Source organism: Phyllobates terribilis, unplaced genomic scaffold (assembly GCF_046119375.1).
Source record: "Phyllobates terribilis strain yellow unplaced genomic scaffold, ASM4611937v1 Scaffold_3__8_contigs__length_932513732, whole genome shotgun sequence".
In the NCBI taxonomy this organism is placed as follows: domain Eukaryota; kingdom Metazoa; phylum Chordata; class Amphibia; order Anura; family Dendrobatidae; genus Phyllobates; species Phyllobates terribilis.
Window position 1 is genome coordinate 306,027,246 of NW_027362763.1, and position 19,238 is coordinate 306,046,483.

Sequence of the window (19,238 nt, forward strand, 5' to 3'; positions counted from 1 at the left end):
CATGAAGGCCTGCTACACAAAGTCTCCTCTTAACAGTTGTTGAAGAGATGTGTCTGCTGCTAGAACTCTGTGTGGCATTGACCTGGTCTCTAATCTGAGCTGCTGTTAACCTGCGATTTTCTGAGGCTGGTGACTTGGATAAACTTATCCTCAGAAGCAGAGGTGACTCTTGGTCTTCCTTTTCTGGGGTGGTCCTCATGTGAGCCAGTTTCTTTGTAGCGCTTGATGGTTTTTGCAACTGCACTTTGGGACACTCAAAATTTTTCCAATTTTTCGCACTGACTAATCTTCATTTCTTAAAGTAATGATGGCCACTCGTTTTTCTTTACTTAGCTGCTTTTTTCTTGCCATAATACAAATTCTAACAGTCTATTCAGTAGGACTATCAGTGGTGTATCCACCAGACTTCTGCACAACACAACTGATGGTCCCAACCCCATTTATAAGGCAAGAAATCCCACTTATTAAACCTGACAGGGCACACCTGTGAAGTGAAAACCATTTCCAGTGACTACCTCTTGAAGCTCATCAAGAGAATGCAAGACAGTCATCAAAGCAAAAGGTGGCTACTTTGAAGAACCTAGAATATAAGACATATTTTCAGTTGTTTCACACTTTTTTGTTAAGTATATAATTCCACATGTGTTAATTCATAGTTTTGATGCCTTCAGTGTGAATGTACAATTTTCATAATCATGAAAATACAGAAAAATCTTTAAATGAGATGGTGTGTCCAAACTTTTGGTCTGTACTGTATATTACAAAATTACATAGCTCGAGGATAGAACATAATTAGAGGCGGTGTTACTGGACTCCCCCTTTTAGCACCTTGTCATTCCTAAAGTGAAGCCTGTTAGGCTATGTGCCCATGTTGCGGACCTGAAGCATATTTTTTACGCTTCTCCCTGGCGGGAAAATCGCATGCGGATATTACATGCGGTTTTCCCGCCAGGTAGAAGCGTTTGTGAGGCGTCTTTGCATGCATTTCCGCATGCGGGTTATCAAGCACTTCTCCAAGCATCACTTGGAAAAGTGCTTGACAACTTGTTCAGAATGGTAAAAAATAAACTTTATACTCACCTTCTGATGCATTCTCTGCCCTGTCCGGAGGCTTGAGCGGCTCACGCTGTTGTGTGCAGGACCTGCGGTGACGTCATTGAGTCATGTGGTGGGTCACATGACTCAATGACGTGGCAGGTCCTTCAGACAACAGCGCGACGGAGGGAAAACATCAGAAGATAAGTATAAACTTTATTTTATTCTTTTTTTCACAGGTTCTTTGGTACCCAGGTCTGGATGAGAGTCTCCTCTCATCCAGACTTGGGTACCATCCGCACATTGATTCCGCTGCGCTTCCGTAAAATTAATGAACATGCTGCGGATTTTTGACCGTAGCATATACGCTGCGGAAAAATCCGCAGCATGGGCATTGACATTGCGGAATGCCATTGGGGACCATGGGGTGCGGATATACATGCGTTTTTCAAGCGTTTACGCTGCGGAAATTCCGCAGCATATACGCTTGAAAAACGCTACGTGAGCACACAGCCTTATTCTGATGAAATAGCAGCTAGGCAGTTATCTAGCACTCATAGGTGTCTGTAATATTCAATAAACCGCACATATAATAATGCGCAGACGCGGCCCTGTGTGTACTCAGTACCATGACATTACCAGTGCAGCGCACGCCCCCTGCAGCATCATGTAAACTACACGTGTGGTAACGTTGGCGACCACTAGACGTCGCTGTCGCTTTCCCCCACACTCTCCTTGCCGGTGCCGCTCTGGTTACCTCGCACCGCTTGTTGCTCTCGGGCTTCGGGAAGGGCTGAACTTGTGCTGCGTGACTTTCCGGCCTGTCAGGATAGAGGCGGCCGTGCGTCGCTCCAGGGCGCCATTTTACTCCGTCGCCTACACTGCTCAGATACGGTAATCGGTGCCGCGCTTACAGGTACGTGATGGGTGTAATGTGATGCCCTTATTCATTACCTTGTGCAGTGTTAGGTGGTATGGCCGAGGAGGTGCGGCACTCCTCCTGCACTACTGGTACCTGCCGGGCTACAGTGGTCTTTCCCTCACATGACCCCCAGTCACAGCTGTCCTGACCTTGGGGTTAAAGGTCGCATCCAGAATGTGTGCGGCTGTGACCCCAGCATGTCCCCCACATCCCAGTGTATGTGTGATGGGATCGGTGGCTGGAGACCTGCGCGCGGCCCATCTGTAGAGCTGTGCCACAATCCGGACGCCACTCTGGCCCCATCCGTCTGGCGGCCATCTGTAGCGGGTCCACGACAGGGGCGACATGGGAACTGGATGTGGCGTTCTATTATTTCTTACTAATAATCAAAACCAGGTGATTTGTTTTCTTCATTTGCTCAGGTGAACTCGGGCCTCGTTCACACAACTGTTTCCGTTTTTATGTTTTACTGCAATTTTTCTTTTTTTCACCTATTTTCCATCTTTTTTCAAAATCTACAGGACATAAAACGTCTTCTTCACTCCCCTCCTCCCCAGGGCTGAGGAATCAGTAAGCCAAATCTCCGACTCCTCAATATTCCTGACTCCACAGCACTGCCTCAATACTGTGCGTAAAGTGCGGCCCTGCCTCACTACTGAGCGTGTACGTAAAGTGCGGCCCTGCCTCACTACTGAGCGTGTACGTAAAGTGCGGCCCTGCCTCACTACTGAGCGTGTACGTAAAGTGCGGCCCTGCCTCACTACTGAGCGTGTACGTAAAGTGCGGCCCTGCCTCACTACTGAGCGTGTACGTAAAGTGCGGCCCTGCCTCACTACTGAGCGTGTACGTAAAGTGCGGCCCTGCCTCACTACTGAGCGTGTACGTAAAGTGCGGCCCTGCCTCACTACTGAGCGTGTACGTAAAGTGCGGCACTGCCTCACTACTGAGCGTGTACGTAAAGTGCGGCACTGCCTCACTACTGAGCGTGTACGTAAAGTGCGGCACTGCCTCACTACTGAGCGTGTACGTAAAGTGCGGCACTGCCTCACTACTGAGCGTGTACGTAAAGTGCGGCACTGCCTCACTACTGAGCGTGTACGTAAAGTGCGGCACTGCCTCACTACTGAGCGTGTACGTAAAGTGCGGCACTGCCTCACTACTGAGCGTGTACGTAAAGTGCGGCACTGCCTCACTACTGAGCGTGTACGTAAAGTGCGGCACTGCCTCACTACTGAGCGTGTACGTAAAGTGCGGCACTGCCTCACTACTGAGCGTGTACGTAAAGTGCGGCCGGGCCTCACTACTGAGCGTGTACGTAAAGTGCGGCCGGGCCTCACTACTGAGCGTGTACGTAAAGTGCGGCCGGGCCTCACTACTGAGCGTGTACGTAAAGTGCGGCCGGGCCTCACTACTGAGCGTGTACGTAAAGTGCGGCCGGGCCTCACTACTGAGCGTGTACGTAAAGTGCGGCCGGGCCTCACTACTGAGCGTGTACGTAAAGTGCGGCCGGGCCTCACTACTGAGCGTGTACGTAAAGTGCGGCCGGGCCTCACTACTGAGCGTGTACGTAAAGTGCGGCCGGGCCTCACTACTGAGCGTGTACGTAAAGTGCGGCCGGGCCTCACTACTGAGCGTGTACGTAAAGTGCGGCCGGGCCTCACTACTGAGCGTGTACGTAAAGTGCGGCCCAGATTCATCTCAACTAACAGCCGAGATCCTTAGATCAGGAGCAGAACAGACATTTATAGAACATTTCATAACTTTCCCAAATTCTTATGAAAAAATGTACAGCACATCCTGCATTGTACTACTGTATCCAATGTATAATATATTGTCTGAGTCTGTCCATAGGACACCGACTCCAACTCCACAGCCCTGCTCCTCCCCATTGATATTTCGCAACAGATCAGTCAAACAGCTGAAGAAACGATGGAAAAACAGATATGTTCAGTTCTTCATCTGCATTTGACACAACCCCATAGGACTGAAGCTTCGGGCTATCAGTTCTGTGTATTATTTCTATTATTTGGATTGGGTATTTTCATACAAGGCAGATCACAAAAATTAGAACCGTGCTTCCCTTTTTCATTAGTATTTATTTTATAGCGGCCCTAATTCCAGCGACATAGAAAAAGAAAAAACAGGTGTACACTACATAGCAATCATGTGGCAGTGTACAGAACTAGTGTAACTAACCATGGCTAAGCAATAGACAGGTACAATGGGAGCGAGGACCACTCCCACAAGGGGTTACCATCTACCAGGGAAGGATACGGTAGGTGAGGGGAAGGTTTGTGCAGACAGTTTTTTTGAAGTTGGCAAAATTGAGATCTCCATTGGAAACCGCTCCAGGAAACATTCCTCATTTGGGGAGTTTTGAAAGAGTTTTTTTTTTTTTTTCCCCCCAGTCTCCTGATTTGGACAGGGTCTAGTTTGGAGCCAATTCAATCAGGAGCAGATTCAAAGAAATGACATGCACTTTCCTTTGTTCTTGAAAATGGTTATGTGAGGAGCAGAGATTAGGTCAGGGATGAATGGAGGTTGTGGATGACCTTGTAGGTCCTTGTCAGTATTTTGAACAGGATTCTCTTGGCTTTGAGGAGTCAGAGGAGGGATTGGCAGAGGGGAGAAGTGGATTCATTGGACTACAGAGGGTAAAGATGGATTGGAGCAGTGAAGAAGGAAAGAAACAGTAAAGTGGTTGGGAGATGATGTGGGGTTTCACTAGCTATTTTTGTTACTTCTGCTCTTTTCTCTATGTGAATAAGGCTTAGTGCCCACGATGCAGAAATGCTCCAGATTTTTTCCTGAGCATTTCTGCATCTCCCTGGCAGAAAAACCGCATGCGGATTGTACATGCATTTTTCCTGCCAGGGACAAGCGTAAGTGAAGCGTTTTGATCATGCAATTTCCGCATGCGGGTTGTCAAGCGCTTTCCAAGCAATTTTGGCATCACTTGGAAAGTGCTTGACAACTTGGTCGCACTATATAAATCCATGCAACCGGCATGGATTTTATATAGTGTGACCAAGTTAGTTAAAAAAAAAAAAGAATAAAAATGGTAAAAAATAACCAAAAAAAAAAACCATTATACTCACCTTCCGATGGCCTCCGGTCTCCTTATCCGATGCGTCCGGTCTTCCCGGTGTCTCGCGGTTGTGTAAAAGGACCTTCCATGACGTCATTTAGTCATGTGACAGGTCACGCGACCGCCGACGTCAGCGGGTCCTTTTAGACCATCGCGAGACACCGGGAAGCCAGGACGCATCGCTGAGGAGGCCGGGGGACATCAGAAGGTAAGTATAATATATACAGTACAGACCAAAAGTTTGGACACACCTTCTCATTTAAAGATTTTTCTGTATTTTCATGACTATGAAAATTGTACATTCACACTGAAGGCATCAAAACTATGAATTAACACATGTGGAATTATATACTTAACAAAAAAGTGTGAAACAACTGACAATATGTCTTGTATTCTAGGTTCTTCAAAGTAGCCACCTTTTGCTTTGATGACTGCTTTGCACACTCATGGCATTCTCTTGATGAGCTTCAAGAGGTAGTCACCAGAAATGGTTTTCACTTCACAGGTGTGCCCTGTCAGGTTTAATAAGTGGGATTTCTTGCCTTATAAATGGGGTTGGGACCATCAGTTGTTGTGCAGAAGTCTGGTGGATACACAGCTGACAGTCCTACTGAATAGACTGTTAGAATTTGTATTATGGCAAGAAAAAAGCAGCTAAGTAAAGAAAACGAGTGGCCATCATTACTTTAAGAAATGAAGGTCAGTCAGTCCGAAAAATTGGGCAAACTTTGAAAGTGTCCCCAAGTGCAGTTGCAAAAACCATCAAGCGCTACAAAGAAACTGGCTCACATGAGGACCGCCCCAGGAAAGGAAGACCAAGAGTCACCTCTGCTTCTGAGGATAAGTTTATCCGAGTCACCAGCCTCAGAAATCGCAGGTTAACAGCAGCTCAGATTAGAGACCAGGTCAATGCCACACAGAGTACTAGCAGCAGGCACATCTGTACAACAACTCTTAAGAGGAGACTTTGTGCAGCAGGCCTTCATGGTAAAATAGCTGCTAGGAAACCACTAAGGACAGGCAACAAGCAGAAGAGACTTGTTTGGGCTAAAGAATACAAGGAATGGACATTAGATCAGTGGAAATCTGTGCTTTGGTCTGATGAGTCCAAATTTGAGATCTTTGGTTCCAACCACCGTGTCTTTGTGCGACGCATAAAAGGTGAACAGATGGACTCTACATGCCTGGTTCCCACCGTGAAGCATGGAGGAGGAGGTGTGATGGTGTGGGGGTGCTTTGCTCGTGACACTATTGGGGATTTATTCAAAATTGAAGGCAGACTGAACCAGCATGGCTACCACAGCATCTTGCAGCGGCATGCTATTCCATGCAGTTTGCGTTTAGTTGGACCGTCATGTATTTTTCAACAGGACAATGACCCCAAACACCTCCAGGCTGTGTAATGTGTATTTGACCAAGAAGGAGAGTGATGGGGTGCTATCCCAGATGACCTGGCCTCCACAGTCACCAGACCGGAGCCCACTGCAGAGGTGGCTGGCATCTTTAACCCCTTAAGCCCTGAGGGTGGTTTGCACGTTAATGACCAGGCCAATTTTTACAATTCTGACCACTGTCACTTTATGAGGTAATTACTCTGGAACGCTTCAACGGATCCCCCTGTTTCTGAGATTGTTTTTTCGTGACATATTGTACTTCATGATTGTGGTAAAATTTCTTCGATATCACTTGCGTTTATTTGTGAAAAAAACGTAAATTTGGCGAAAATTTTGAAAATTTTGCAATTTTAAAAATTTGAATTTTTATGCCCTTAAATCAGAGAGATATGTCACACAAAAGAGTTAATAAATAACATTTCCCACATGTCTACTTTACATCAGCACAATTTTGGAACCAAAATTTTTTTTTGTTAGGGAGCTATAAGGGTTAAAAGTTGACCAGCGATTTCTCATTTTTCCAACAATTTACAAAACCATTTTTTTAGGGACCACATCACATTTGAAGTCACTTTGAGAGGTCTTTATGACAGAAAATACCCAAAAGTGACACCATTCTAAAAACTGCACCCCTCGAGGTGCTCAAAACCACATTCAAGAACTTTATTAACCCTTCAGGTGCTTCACAGGAATTTTTGGAATGTGGAAGAAAAAAATGAACATTTAACTTTTTTCACAAAAATGTTACTTTAGACCCAATTTTTTTTATTTTCGCAGGGGTAACAAGAAAAAATGGACCCCAAAATTTGTTGTGCAATTTCCCCTGGGCACGCAGATACCCAATATGTGGGGAAAAAACACTGTTTGGGCGCACGACAGGGCTCGGAAGGGAAGGAGCGCCATTTGACTTTTTGATTGTAAAATTTGCTTGAATAATTAGCGGACGCCATGTTGTGTTTGGAGAGCCCCTGTGTGCCCAAACATTGGAGCTCCCCCACAAGTGACCCCATTTTGGAAACTAGACCCCCCAAGGCACCTATCTAGATGCATAGTGAGCACTTGGAACCCCCAGGTGCTTCACAAATTGATTCGTAAAAATGAAAAAGTGAAAAAAAAACACTTTTTCATTTTTATGAATCAATTTGTGAAGCACCTGGGTGGGGGTTCCAAGTGCTCACTATGCATCTAGATAGGTGCCTTGGGGGGTCTAGTTTCCAAAATGGGGTCACTTGTGGGGGAGCTCCAATGTTTGGGCACACAGGGACTCTCCAAATGCAACATGGTATCCGCTAACAAATTGTCGGCTCAAATTGTTAGCGGACACCATGTCGCGTTTGGAGAGCCCCTGTGTGCCTAAACAGTGGAGCTCCCCCACAAGTGACCCCATTTTGGAAACTATACCCCTCAAGGATTTTATTAAGGTGTATAGTGAACATTTTGAACCCAGAGGTACGACACAGAATTTGTTTACATTAGGTCATCATATTGAATAAGTTGTCATTAGTCTTGAGCGCAAGTGCTCACTACTTGAGTTTGCATCGGGTACTCAGGTATGCACCATGTACAGCGTGTGCTCGAGTGACATGCTCGAGTCCCTGCTCCGCATGTTTCACAGTAATTAGACACCCAAAAAAAAACATGCGGGGATCGCTCGTGCATGGCAGGCAATCCCCGTAAAGTTTTTTTGGCCGCGAAGCATATGGGGCAGAGACTCGAGCATGTCACTCAAATACCCACGATACTCAATGCATACCAGAGCACCCGATGCAAACTCAAGTAGCGAGCACTTGCGCTCAACACTAGTCGCCATATCGTCATCTTTTTTTCTTACTTTTGAAAAAAATCCCAACCCCATCACAACCCTAACCGTAGCACAACCCTAACCCAAGAGTTTATTTTTGACGCCGGTCCTCGTGCGGTATAAGTGATTAGACGACTTTATTCTTTGGGTCGGTGTGATTACAGCAATACCAGAATCATATGGGGTTTTTATGACTGACAGCTGTCACACACTAAAAGACGCATTTTTTGTAAAATCTAGTTTTTGCATCGCCATATTTTGAGAGCTATAATTTTTCCAGATTTTGGCAGACAGTCATGTGACGGCTTGTTTTTTGCGGGATGAGTTGACGTTGTTATTGGTGCCATTTTCAGGCACGTGACATTTTTTGATCGCTTTCTATTCCGATTTTTGAGAGGCAGAATAAACAAAAACCAACAATTCAGGAATTGTGTTTTTTTTTTTTTTTTTTGTTTTTTTTTTATTCTGTTCCGCGTGTGGTAAAATTGATAAGGTAGCTTTATTCTTCGGGTCAGTACGTTTACAGCGGTACCACGTTTATATAGTTTTTCTATGTTTTGCACTTTTACATAATAAAAGCAATTTTATAGAAAAAATTATTTTTTAGCATAGCTTTATTCTGAGAGCTATAACTTTTTTATTTTTCGGCTGATGGAGCTGTATGGCGGCTTGTTTTTTGCGGGACGAGATATTTTCAGCTGTACCATTTTTATTTGTCTTTTTGATCGCGTGTTATTCCATTTTTTGTTTGGCGGTATGGTGATAAAGCATTGTTTTTTGCTTTTTTTTTTTTTTACCGTGTTCACTGAAGGGGTTAACTAGTGGGACAGATACCAAATATACTTTTATTGTTTTTTTTTTTATAATAATATTTATTGATGGGTACATTATATTTTTATTTTTGGTGGATTATTTTTTTAATTTTTTTTTTTATATTTTTGCAATTTTTTTTTTTTTTTTTTTTTCACTTTCTGAAAGTTTATATACTTTATTACTTTGTCCCATTCTGGGACTTTCACTTTTTTTTCTCTGATCGCCTGCATGGCACAGGAATGCAGCACCATCCCTGTGCTATGCAGGCTGTCAGCGCTGGACAGGGAGAAGATTGTTTGGAGATGCACTGCGCATGTCCAAACAATCTTCCTGCAGTCTGGTGACCCGGATGTTGTCATGACGACATCGGGTCGTCATGGCAACACCCGGGAAGCCTTTGCAGACAGCGCTGGAAGCCAGAAGAGGAGGTGAGTATCTGCGATCACCTCCCCTTGCCCCCGCAATGCTGCGATCGACTTCGATCGCAGCATCGCGGGGGTTAATGTGCTGGGAGCGGTGCAGGACCGCTCCCTGCACATAGTATCGGGTGTCAGCTGTGACAATCAGCTGACACCCGGCGGCGATCGCGCCCGCACAGACTGTGTGCGCGCGCGATCGCCATGACGTACTAATACGGGTCTGGCTCTTAAGTCCCAGGGCACAGACGCGTATTAGTACGTCAAATGTTATTAAGGGGTTAATGTGTCTCAGCGTCAAGTACAAAGAATTAAAAAAAAGATTTGAAGAGACTGGAGATGTGTTTGACAAGCCCAGGTCCAGCAGACCCCGCAAGACAACTGCTCAGGAGGAATGTTTGTTGGTTAGAAAATCCAAAGCAAGCCCCTCTTCCACTGCAGCAGAGCTCCAACAGGCCTGGTCACATCAAGTCCCTGTATCAACTAGAACAGTTTGTAGGATTCTGTCTCGAAATTGCCTCCATGGTCGAATCAGTGCCCGGAAGCCAGCACTAAACAAAAGGCAAATAAAAAGCATTTGCAAAGTCCCACAGCCTGCTAAACAGATGGACGCTGGAAAAGAGGCAGAAGGTGGATTTCTCTGATGAATCTTCAGTAGAATTACACCACAGCCGCGGAAAAAAATGCAGGAGACCTACTGGAGCCCGTATGGATCCAAAATACACCGAGAAAACAGTTACATTTGGTGGTGGAAAGATCATGGTCTGGGGTTACATTCAGTATGGGGTGTGCGAAACATTTGCAAGGTGGAAGGCAATATCAATAGCCTAAAATATCAAGAAGTATTAGCTACCTCTTACATTCCAAGTCATAAAATGGGTCAAATTCAGCTGCAGGATGGTGCTCCATCTCATACATCCATCTCTACAACAAAGTTCCTCCAGGCAAAAAAGATCAAGGTGCTGAAGGACTGGCCAGCCCAGTCACCAGACATGAACATCATTGAGCATGTTTGGGGTAGGATGAAAGAGGAAGCTTGGAAGACAAAACCAAAGAATCTAGATGATCTCTGGGAGGCATGTAAGACGGCATTCTTTGCTATTCCTGATGACTTCATTAATAAATTGTATGAATCATTGTTGAACCGCATGGATGCAGTCCTTCAAGCTCATGGAAGTCACACAAAATATTAAATATGACTCTAATAGCACCACAACTTCATTCACCAATGTTATGCCACATATATTTGTATTTTAAGATAATTATTTGTTTGAATATCACATTACTTTCTGTGGGCGACAAAACTTTTGTCTTGCCAAAATCTGACCATTCTGTGTTCATTAAATGAGCAATATTTCAGCATTAATGCCAATTTATTTTCTTAACCTAAACCAAATTTGGGAGGGTTTCAGCTTTCAAAAGAGTAATTTATAAAACTAATGGATGAACTTAACGTCAGGATATAAGCTTTTATTTACATAACATGGATAAGCGACATAACTTCTGTCAGGGAGTGTATGGTACCCGGGTCTGGATGAGAGTCTCCTCTTCTCCAGACCCGGGTACCATCCGCACATTGAATCGCTTAATATTCGCATATGTACATGCAGTGATGCGGATATTATGCGATTCAATGCAAGTCAATGGCGGCGAAAACGCCGCGATTATGCAAAATAATTGGTAGTGCTGCAGATTTTTCACCAATGATAATCCGCAGCGGAAATTTCCGCAGCATGTGCACAGCACACGCGGATTATCATTGGGGAACATGGCAGGCCTTCTACCAAGCATTTTTTAAGCGTTTCTGCAGCGGAATTGCTTAAACGCATAGTGGGCACACAGCCTTAAGTGGTAAGTGTTTGAATGGGAGCTTTAAAGGACAGTAATTATGTTTGGGGAATTTGAGTGAGATGTGGAGGATAATGAATTCTGTCTTGTCCATGTTGCGTTCAAGAAAATGGGAGAATTCAGGTAGCTATAGCAGATATAGAAGAGTGGAGAATCTCAGGACAGAGCAGGGGGATGAGGAGGCTGTGTGGAATTGGGGGACGTTGCATGTGATGTGTGACGCCACAGGATGAGAAGATCGGTAGTAGGAGGGGGTGGTTGACTGTAACACTGGTCTAGAAGAAGCGCAGGGCAATGTAGCTGTCAGTGACTTTGGGTAAGGCGGTTTCATTGGAGTGGGTGTTAGAAGCCAGATTTTAGTTGGTCAAAACGAGAGGTGGGAAGAGAATTCAAGGTGGATAATGGAAGAATGACATACATAACCGCTTACAGGAGGTTCTGACAGGTTTCCACCAGCGGTTATGCAAATTGTGCTATGTTATCCTGTTCATGAACACCTGTGACACCGCACATTCCATATTCTGGACATGAATTTCAATTTCCTGTTTCATTTCGGCACATTTTGGGGATTAGTTTCATAAATCCGACCATTAAAGTATCCTCAGTTATAACCGTTAGGGCTAATGAATTGTGGAGGCCACAACCCTTTGTTTCCTACATTCTGTGACTGGCACATGGACACGTACAACATATGACCAGTTGCACTGTCCTGCTGAAAGAAAAACAATGCTAATGCTTGTGATCCATTAGCCGTGCATAGATGTCCCTGTAGCTGCCTGTGTTCACATTCTCATTAGAGGGAATCCGTCAGCAGGTTTTTGCTATGTAATCTGTGGACAGCATGAGGTAAAGGCTGACACAGATTTCAGGGATGAGTCATTTATTAGGCTGTGTGCTGTTGTTTCAATACAGTGAGTGTTTTATCATCAGGAGCTCACTGCTGGGCATCCTGGCACAACTCCTTCCCCAGTACTGATTAGCAGCTTCCTAACACTATCGTGTACACAGAAAGCTGTGGTGTGGGCAGCGTTAGCTTTCTCAGCTCTGCTACATGCTGCATCTAAAAGCTCTGATTGTATCAGGACGGCTGCACCAGTAATCTAAGTGACACATCGCTGGAATCAGGGTCTCTTTTCCAACAATATGCTGCTCTCAGATGTGGTAGCAAAAATCTGCTAACACATTCCCTTTAAAGAACACACTATCTGCATACCCATAACAACATACAAAAAGCAGATTTTTTGATCATGAAGTGGTGGCTGGTGCAACACTTAGATTTGTCTTTTTGTGTAGTTCATCCTGTAGCGGAAAAAATATTCCTGCTAGAAGTGTTGGTATATAATTTAGTACTGTTGTACGGCAGCCTTTATTTATACCAGATGGAGTAAAGCGCTGATATCTCTTATTTCTGTACAGAATAACTGAGGACTGTAGACTATTCTTCACCCCTGGTCTATGATAAGTGATTGGGCAACATACGTGAGTATAATGCAAACTGCTAAAGTTGTCATTGTGTAGTATTGTGTAGATGTCCATGTCAGGATCTGAAAGAAAAGTCTTCTGCTATGAATTTAGTGTCATGAAGGAGCCAATATATAATCCTTCTATATGCCCCATACTGAGATTATAGGGGGGATTTGTCACTCTGAACTCCCTACTGTTAGCCAAGGTGGAAAACTCCAAATAGCAGCTCACACTCTGGATGACCATGATCGTCCACTAAACTCAGTTATCCCCAATGGTTTTTACTGTGCTGTGTAATACTTGGTATGCAGGAGTATTTATATACTGGATATGTGATAAAGGCTAAATAGATGGGGAGGGGTCTGACCACAAGGGACCCGCACCAATCGCTAGCATAGCAAACACTGCTGCAAAGAGGATTTACAGCAATCAACTGTTGCAAGTTTTGAATGAAGTAGCAGGACACGTGCATGACCGCAGAGTAAACTCTGTATCTTGTGGCTGGGGGACTATCAAGTTAAAACATGCATTCCCATCAAAGTTTTTATCCCCTTAATATATTGCAGTCATCATATTATATAGCACTGTGCACTTACAATTGCTCATTTTGCCTTTCTACCCAGTTTATTCTTTTTTCTCTGCTCTGTGTAGAAACAAGTCTCTTATCCCTGCATGACTCATTCCCCTCTTCAACTCCTGACTCCCCCACACCCCTGCCATAGACTTTTGCAGTGGCTTGTGCAGAGAAAATTGACCTCCTATTTCTACATAGAGCTTAGAAGGATTCAGCTAGTCTGTTTTTAATCATGCATTGTTATAGACCTAATGGAAGAGAGAAGAATTAACTGGGTAGAAAGGCGAAATGAGCAATTGTAATTACACAGTGCTATATAAGATGATGACTGCTATATATTAACAGGATAACATTTTTCATGTACTTTTAAGTCAGAATAATTCATTAAACCAGTTTTCCTGTTGAGGCTTAGACATATCATGGAAGAACTTCCCTTTATTAGTTAGGCCAAGCAGCGTCTCCCACACTGGAGGCCATAACAGACACCATGTTATTCTTTATTTCTCCTGCAGCCAGCCCTAGACCCTTACCAATCATCTGATTGCCAGTGGTCTCAGGGGGGGAAGTGATTCAGATAGTATCTATCGCTAGATTGTGTTCCATAATGTAAACTAAATACGTGAATCTCTTTTCAGACTGTAGCGATATGAACGAACATCCTAAGAAACGTAAAAGGAAGACTTCTTTTCCTTCGCGGTACGCAGGGCAGAGTTCAGCTGCTGCTTCTGCCCCAGGTAAGTTCATGAGACCAAACCTTTGATAATATATCCACAGCATAGCCCTCATAGCAAAGACCAGACTTCTACCTGTGTAACCTGAATGTCATATGTCTGATTATTACATTTTCCCTCTTTCTCCAGATGTCGCTCTTCCAATCAAAACGGTAGAAAATAACGGGATATATTTTGACCACTGTTACAGTGTCTGTTCTTTAATTCAAGCTGATCCTAAACTTCCAGAAAGTGAAGGTGTGTAAAAAAAAAAAAATCCAAAAACAGATCAAACCGAATAATACAAGTGTAATATGTGTGCACTGGTGTGATGTGCATAAAATATAATGGACAGGATGAGATCGGTGAAAATAGACATATGTAGACCGCTGGCTTAGGTTCTGTTCATATTTGCACCAGACACAACACTGGGATCTGATGGAGGAATCCTGGCCTAGAAGTGTTCTGGCTGTTATTCTTAATGCAAGTGTGAACAGTAGCTGAGTGTGTGAGATATGTTTGCCACAAAGCCTATTAATATGACTGTACCTACTCCTCTGTGATTCCTACGTAAGGGGAATATGTGCCCTTTTTTTTCCTCCATCTGCTTTAGGAATAGTAGAAAGTGCATGGTTTAATTTCTGGAAGTGATGACTGTCATTTTATTCCTGTGAAATCTTTCTAAATATATGATCAATGAAATATGAGAAAATAAGAAATGTTACTGTGTTTGATTCGTAGAGGAGCAGCCCACTACTAATGGAGAAAGCCGAGAGATGTGCGAGTCTCCCACACTAATCCCCCAACCAGTTCACGAAGAGGCAGTTGTAGAAGTCCACACTGAAGAGCCGGAGTGTGTCCCCTCCCCCGTCATCGAGGAGGAAATAAAAGATGTCCCACTTCAGATACAAGAGAGCCCCGAAGGCAGCCCCTCCTCCAATCTGACAACTCCTCAGAAGTGGCCGCTCCTGAGAGCCAACAGTAGTGGCCTCTTTCGTTGTGACCAGTGTGACTACAACAGCAAATACTTCTCGGATCTGAAACAGCATATGATTCTGAAGCACAAGTGCACCGAGTCCCACATCTGTAAGGTCTGTAAGGAGAGTTTTACCAGTGATGAGCAGCTGCTGGATCACGGCAAGGTGCACGAGGAGGAGCAGCTGAGCTGTAAGCACTGCGAGTACAAGACCACCTCGTATGAGAGTCTCAGTCAGCATGTGGCAGATGTCCACTTCAATGACTTTTTCTATTGGTGCGAGCAGTGTGATTTGCAGTTTTGCACAAGTAGTGAACTGTACCTGCACTTTCAGGAGCACAGTTGTGATGAACAGTACCTATGCCAGTTCTGCGAGCACGAGACCAACGACCCAGAAGATCTTCATAGTCATGTAGTAAATGAGCACACGTGCCGTCTGATAGAGCTAAGCGATGCCTACAACAATGAAGGACGCGGGCAATTCAGTCTATTAAATAAAATAAGTTTTGACAAATGTAAGAACTTCTTCGTATGCCAAGTATGTGGCTTTAGCAGTAGGCTGCACACTAATGTGAACCGGCACGTGGCAATAGAGCACACTCGTTTCTACCCACATGTCTGCGATGACTGCGGGAAAGGGTTTTCTGGCATGTTAGAATACAGTGAGCATCTAAACCTGCATTCATCTGAAGGCGTCTACTTATGCCAGTATTGTGAGTACTCGACAGGTCAGCTGGAAGACCTAAAAACCCACCTAGATTTTAGGCACTCTGCAGATCTGCCACATAAGTGCGGGAGCTGCCTTCTGAGGTTTGGATCAGAAGATGAACTTAAGACCCATGTTCAGACACATGAAAGAACCTGAATCATTCAGGCACCTGACATGTTGTAAAATACACTTTCTGGCGTCTGCTGAGAAATTACTGTACGAGATCCAAACACTTTAATGTATTGTAATCCTTGTGTGTAGTAGGTTGTATACCCCACCGCGGACTGACCTGTACAGTGAGAATACAGATCCGAATCCGCCATTACCAGAAGATATGATAATTGAACACTTCTAAAACCGTAGTAATAAACTTTCTAGAGAGAAAAGCCAACCCTGCATGCTCGGTGAATGAGATCACAGATTTTTCTTTATATAGTCTCCCTAGATCTGTTATTACTTGTTAATGAAATTGTAAGATGTCTGATTCCCATGTGTGTAACGCTCAGTATGAGGCTGAACAGAAATTATTTAAATGTACGTGTTTTGTGAGCGAAATGTTAAACTGGGGGAAAAAATCCTTAATTTTCTTTGCTACCAAACTGCATGTGCCAAGAATATGCCATGCTGGGGCATGTATACACATAAAACTTATTGTCCAGGTCTTCTTTTTGTGTAAACTGAGAGACATTGACTGTACTCAGAAGTCTATATGAATAAAATACATATTGTGCATGTGTATGTCATATTTAATGGGTGATGAATTGGTATGATATGTCTTTGAATTAGAAAGCTATTTTCTATGTAGACGTGCTAATGAACTGCCTGCCTTTGTCATTGACGTGCTTTCCTATGAAGTAAAACACTGTTAAAGGCATCTGCCATCATTTTGGTTTATTGGTAGAGGCACCATCAAAAGTTTAAAGGGGTTGTCCACTAGTTTTATATTGATGGCCTCTCCTTAGCATAGGTCATTATTATCAGATTGGTTCAGGTACACACCCAGACTCCCTGCCGCTCAGATGTGCTCCATTAACTGTATAGTGGCCGCTTCTGGGTATTGCACATCCTCACATATTTGATTAAATAAAAGTGGATCTGCAGTACCTCGCTGCAGCACTATGAACACTGCTCAAAAAAATAAAGGGAACACTCAAATAACACATCCTAGATCTGAATGAATGAAATATTCTCATTGAATACTTTGTTCTATACAAAGTTGAATGTACTGACAACAAAATCACACAAAAATCATCAAAGGAAATCAAATTTATTAACCAATGGAGGCCTGGATTTGGAGTCACCCCCAAAATTAAAGTGGAAAAACACACTACAGGCTGATCCAACTTTGATGTAATGTCCTTAAAACAAGTCAAAATGAGGCTCAGTATTGTGTGTGGCCTCCACGTGCCTGTATGACATCCCTACGACCCCTGGGCATGCTCCTGATGAGGTTGTGGATGGTCTCCTGTGGGATCTCCTCCCAGACCTGGACTAAAGCATCCGCCAACTCCTGGAAGTCTTTGGTGCAACGTGACGTTGGTGGATGGAGCGAGACATGATGTCCCAGATGTGCCCAATTGGATTCAGTTCGGGGGAACGGGCGGGCCAGTCCATAGCTTCAATGCCTTCATCTTGCAGGAACTGCTGACACACTCCAGCCACATGAGGTCTGGCATTGTCCTGCATTAGGAGGAACCCAGGGCCAACCGCCCCAGCATATGGTGTTACAAGGGGTCTGAGGATCTCCCAGACCTGGACTAAAGCATCCGCCAACTCCTGGACAGTCTGTGGTGCAACGTGACGGTGGATGGAGCGAGACATGATGTCCCAGATGTGCTCAATCGGATTCAGGTCTGGGGAACAGGCGGGCCAGTCCATAGCTTCAATGCCTTCATCTAGCAGGAACCGCTGATACACTCCAGCCACATGAGGTCTGGCCTTGTTCTGCATTTGGAGGAACCCAGGGCCAACCGCACCAGCATATGGTGTCACAAGAGGTCTGAGGATCTCATCTCGGTACCTAATGGCAGTCAGGCTACCTCTGGCGAGCACATGGAGGGCTGTGTGGCCCTCCAAAGAAATGCCACCCCACACCATTACTGACCCACTGCCAAACCGGTCATGCTGAAGGATGTTGCAGGCAGCAGATCGCTCTCCACGGCATCTCCAGACTCTGTAACGTGCTCCGTGTGAACCTGCTTTCATCTGTGAAGAGCACAGGGCGCCAGTGGTGACTTTGCCAATCCTGGTGTTCTGTGGCAAATGCCAAGCGTCCTGCACGGTGTTGGGCTGTGAGCACAACCCCCATCTGTGGACGTCGGGCCCTCATACCACCCTCATGGAGTCGGTTTCTAACAGTTTGTGCAGACACGTGTACATTTGTGTCCTGCTGGAGGTTATTTTGCAGGGCTCTGGCAGTGTTCCTCCATGCACAAAGGCGGAGGTAGCGGTCCTGCTGCTGGGTTGTTGCCCTCCTACAGCCCCCTCCATGTCTCCTGGTGTACTGGCCTGTCTCCTGGTAGCGCCTCCAGTCTCTGGACACTACGCTGACAGACACAGCAGACCTTCTGGCCACAACTCGCATTGATGTGCCATCCTGGATGAGCTGCACTACCTGAGCAACTTCTGTGGGTTGTAGAGTCCATCTCATGCTACCACGAGTGTGAAAGCACAACGAACATTCAAAAGTGACCAAAACAGCCAGAAAGCATTGGTATTGAGATGTGGTCTGTAGTCCCCACCTGCAGAACCACTCCTTTATTGAGGGTGTCTTGATAATTGCCAATAATGTCCATCTATTGTCTATTCCATTTGCACAACAGCATGTGAAATTGATTGTCAATCAGTGTTGCTTCCTAAGTGGACAGTTTGATTTCACAGAAGTTTGATTTACTTGGAGTTATATTCTGTTGTTTAAGTGTTCCCTTTATTTTTTTGAGCAGTGTAGCTGACCTCAACAACCGATTAAATCCAGTCACCACTAGCACCGAGAACAGCTGCTTGTTGGGGGTTCAACACCCATCACCCCACTGCTCAGCTGTTCTCAGTGCTGGTGGTGACTGCATCTGATCAGTTATTGATCTGGATGACCTATTTTAAGGTTAGGCCATCAATATGAAGTAAAGGACAACCCCTTTAATGTTACAGCAGATGAAACATTTATATATTAATCATTCTAGAGAAAAAAAATGAATTCTAATGTTAAGCTTTTGTTATGTCTTTTTTTTGCACATACTCCTCTTTTCTCCAATATATGCAGGGAGAACTCTGGTGATCTGTTACTTGTCTTTGTGCTTGTGTGAGATTAGTGAACTACAAACTGTCCTGATCTTGTGATGTTTCGTAATAAATGATAAAATGTGATCAACTCATCATAGGAAATGTTTAGAAAGTTCTTAATATTTTGGATAATGAACATGTCCAACTAAAACACGGCTTGGTTTAGTATTGTGTCAATAGTGTGTACCATGTTGTGTATATGTAAAAGC

General features: G+C 44.4%; 2 protein-coding genes across 3 annotated transcripts in view; one reads left to right on the forward strand and one right to left on the reverse strand.

The window, feature by feature from the left end:
• The window catches only part of KCNMB3 (potassium calcium-activated channel subfamily M regulatory beta subunit 3), a 148,819-nt gene that overhangs the window by 126,485 nt on the left and 3,096 nt on the right, over positions 1–19,238 (reverse strand). The window lies entirely within an intron of this gene.
• ZNF639 (zinc finger protein 639) lies at positions 1,812–16,482 on the forward strand. 2 transcript variants are annotated; one of them, XM_073674948.1, is made up of 5 exons: positions 1,812–1,951; positions 12,734–12,796; positions 13,991–14,089; positions 14,216–14,323; positions 14,807–16,482. In XM_073674948.1, exons 3-5 carry the CDS (start codon positions 14,002–14,004, stop codon positions 15,904–15,906), a joined length of 1,296 nt encoding a protein of 431 aa, XP_073531049.1. In that variant the 5' UTR covers positions 1,812–1,951; positions 12,734–12,796; positions 13,991–14,001; the 3' UTR covers positions 15,907–16,482. The 2 variants fall into 2 exon arrangements, with proteins under 2 accessions (XP_073531049.1, XP_073531050.1); XM_073674949.1 differs by lacking the exon at positions 12,734–12,796 and having other exon boundaries at positions 1,820–1,951.

Coding starts and splice junctions, on each gene's coding strand:
- ZNF639 (XM_073674948.1), top strand. CDS start 14,002: ATGAACGAACATCCTAAGAAACGTAAAAGGAAGACTTCTTTTCCTTCG. Junction 14,090..14,215: donor AGCTGCTGCTTCTGCCCCAG/GTAAGTTCATGA, acceptor CTCTTTCTCCAG/ATGTCGCTCTTCCAATCAAA. Junction 14,324..14,806: donor TAAACTTCCAGAAAGTGAAG/GTGTGTAAAAAA, acceptor TTTGATTCGTAG/AGGAGCAGCCCACTACTAAT.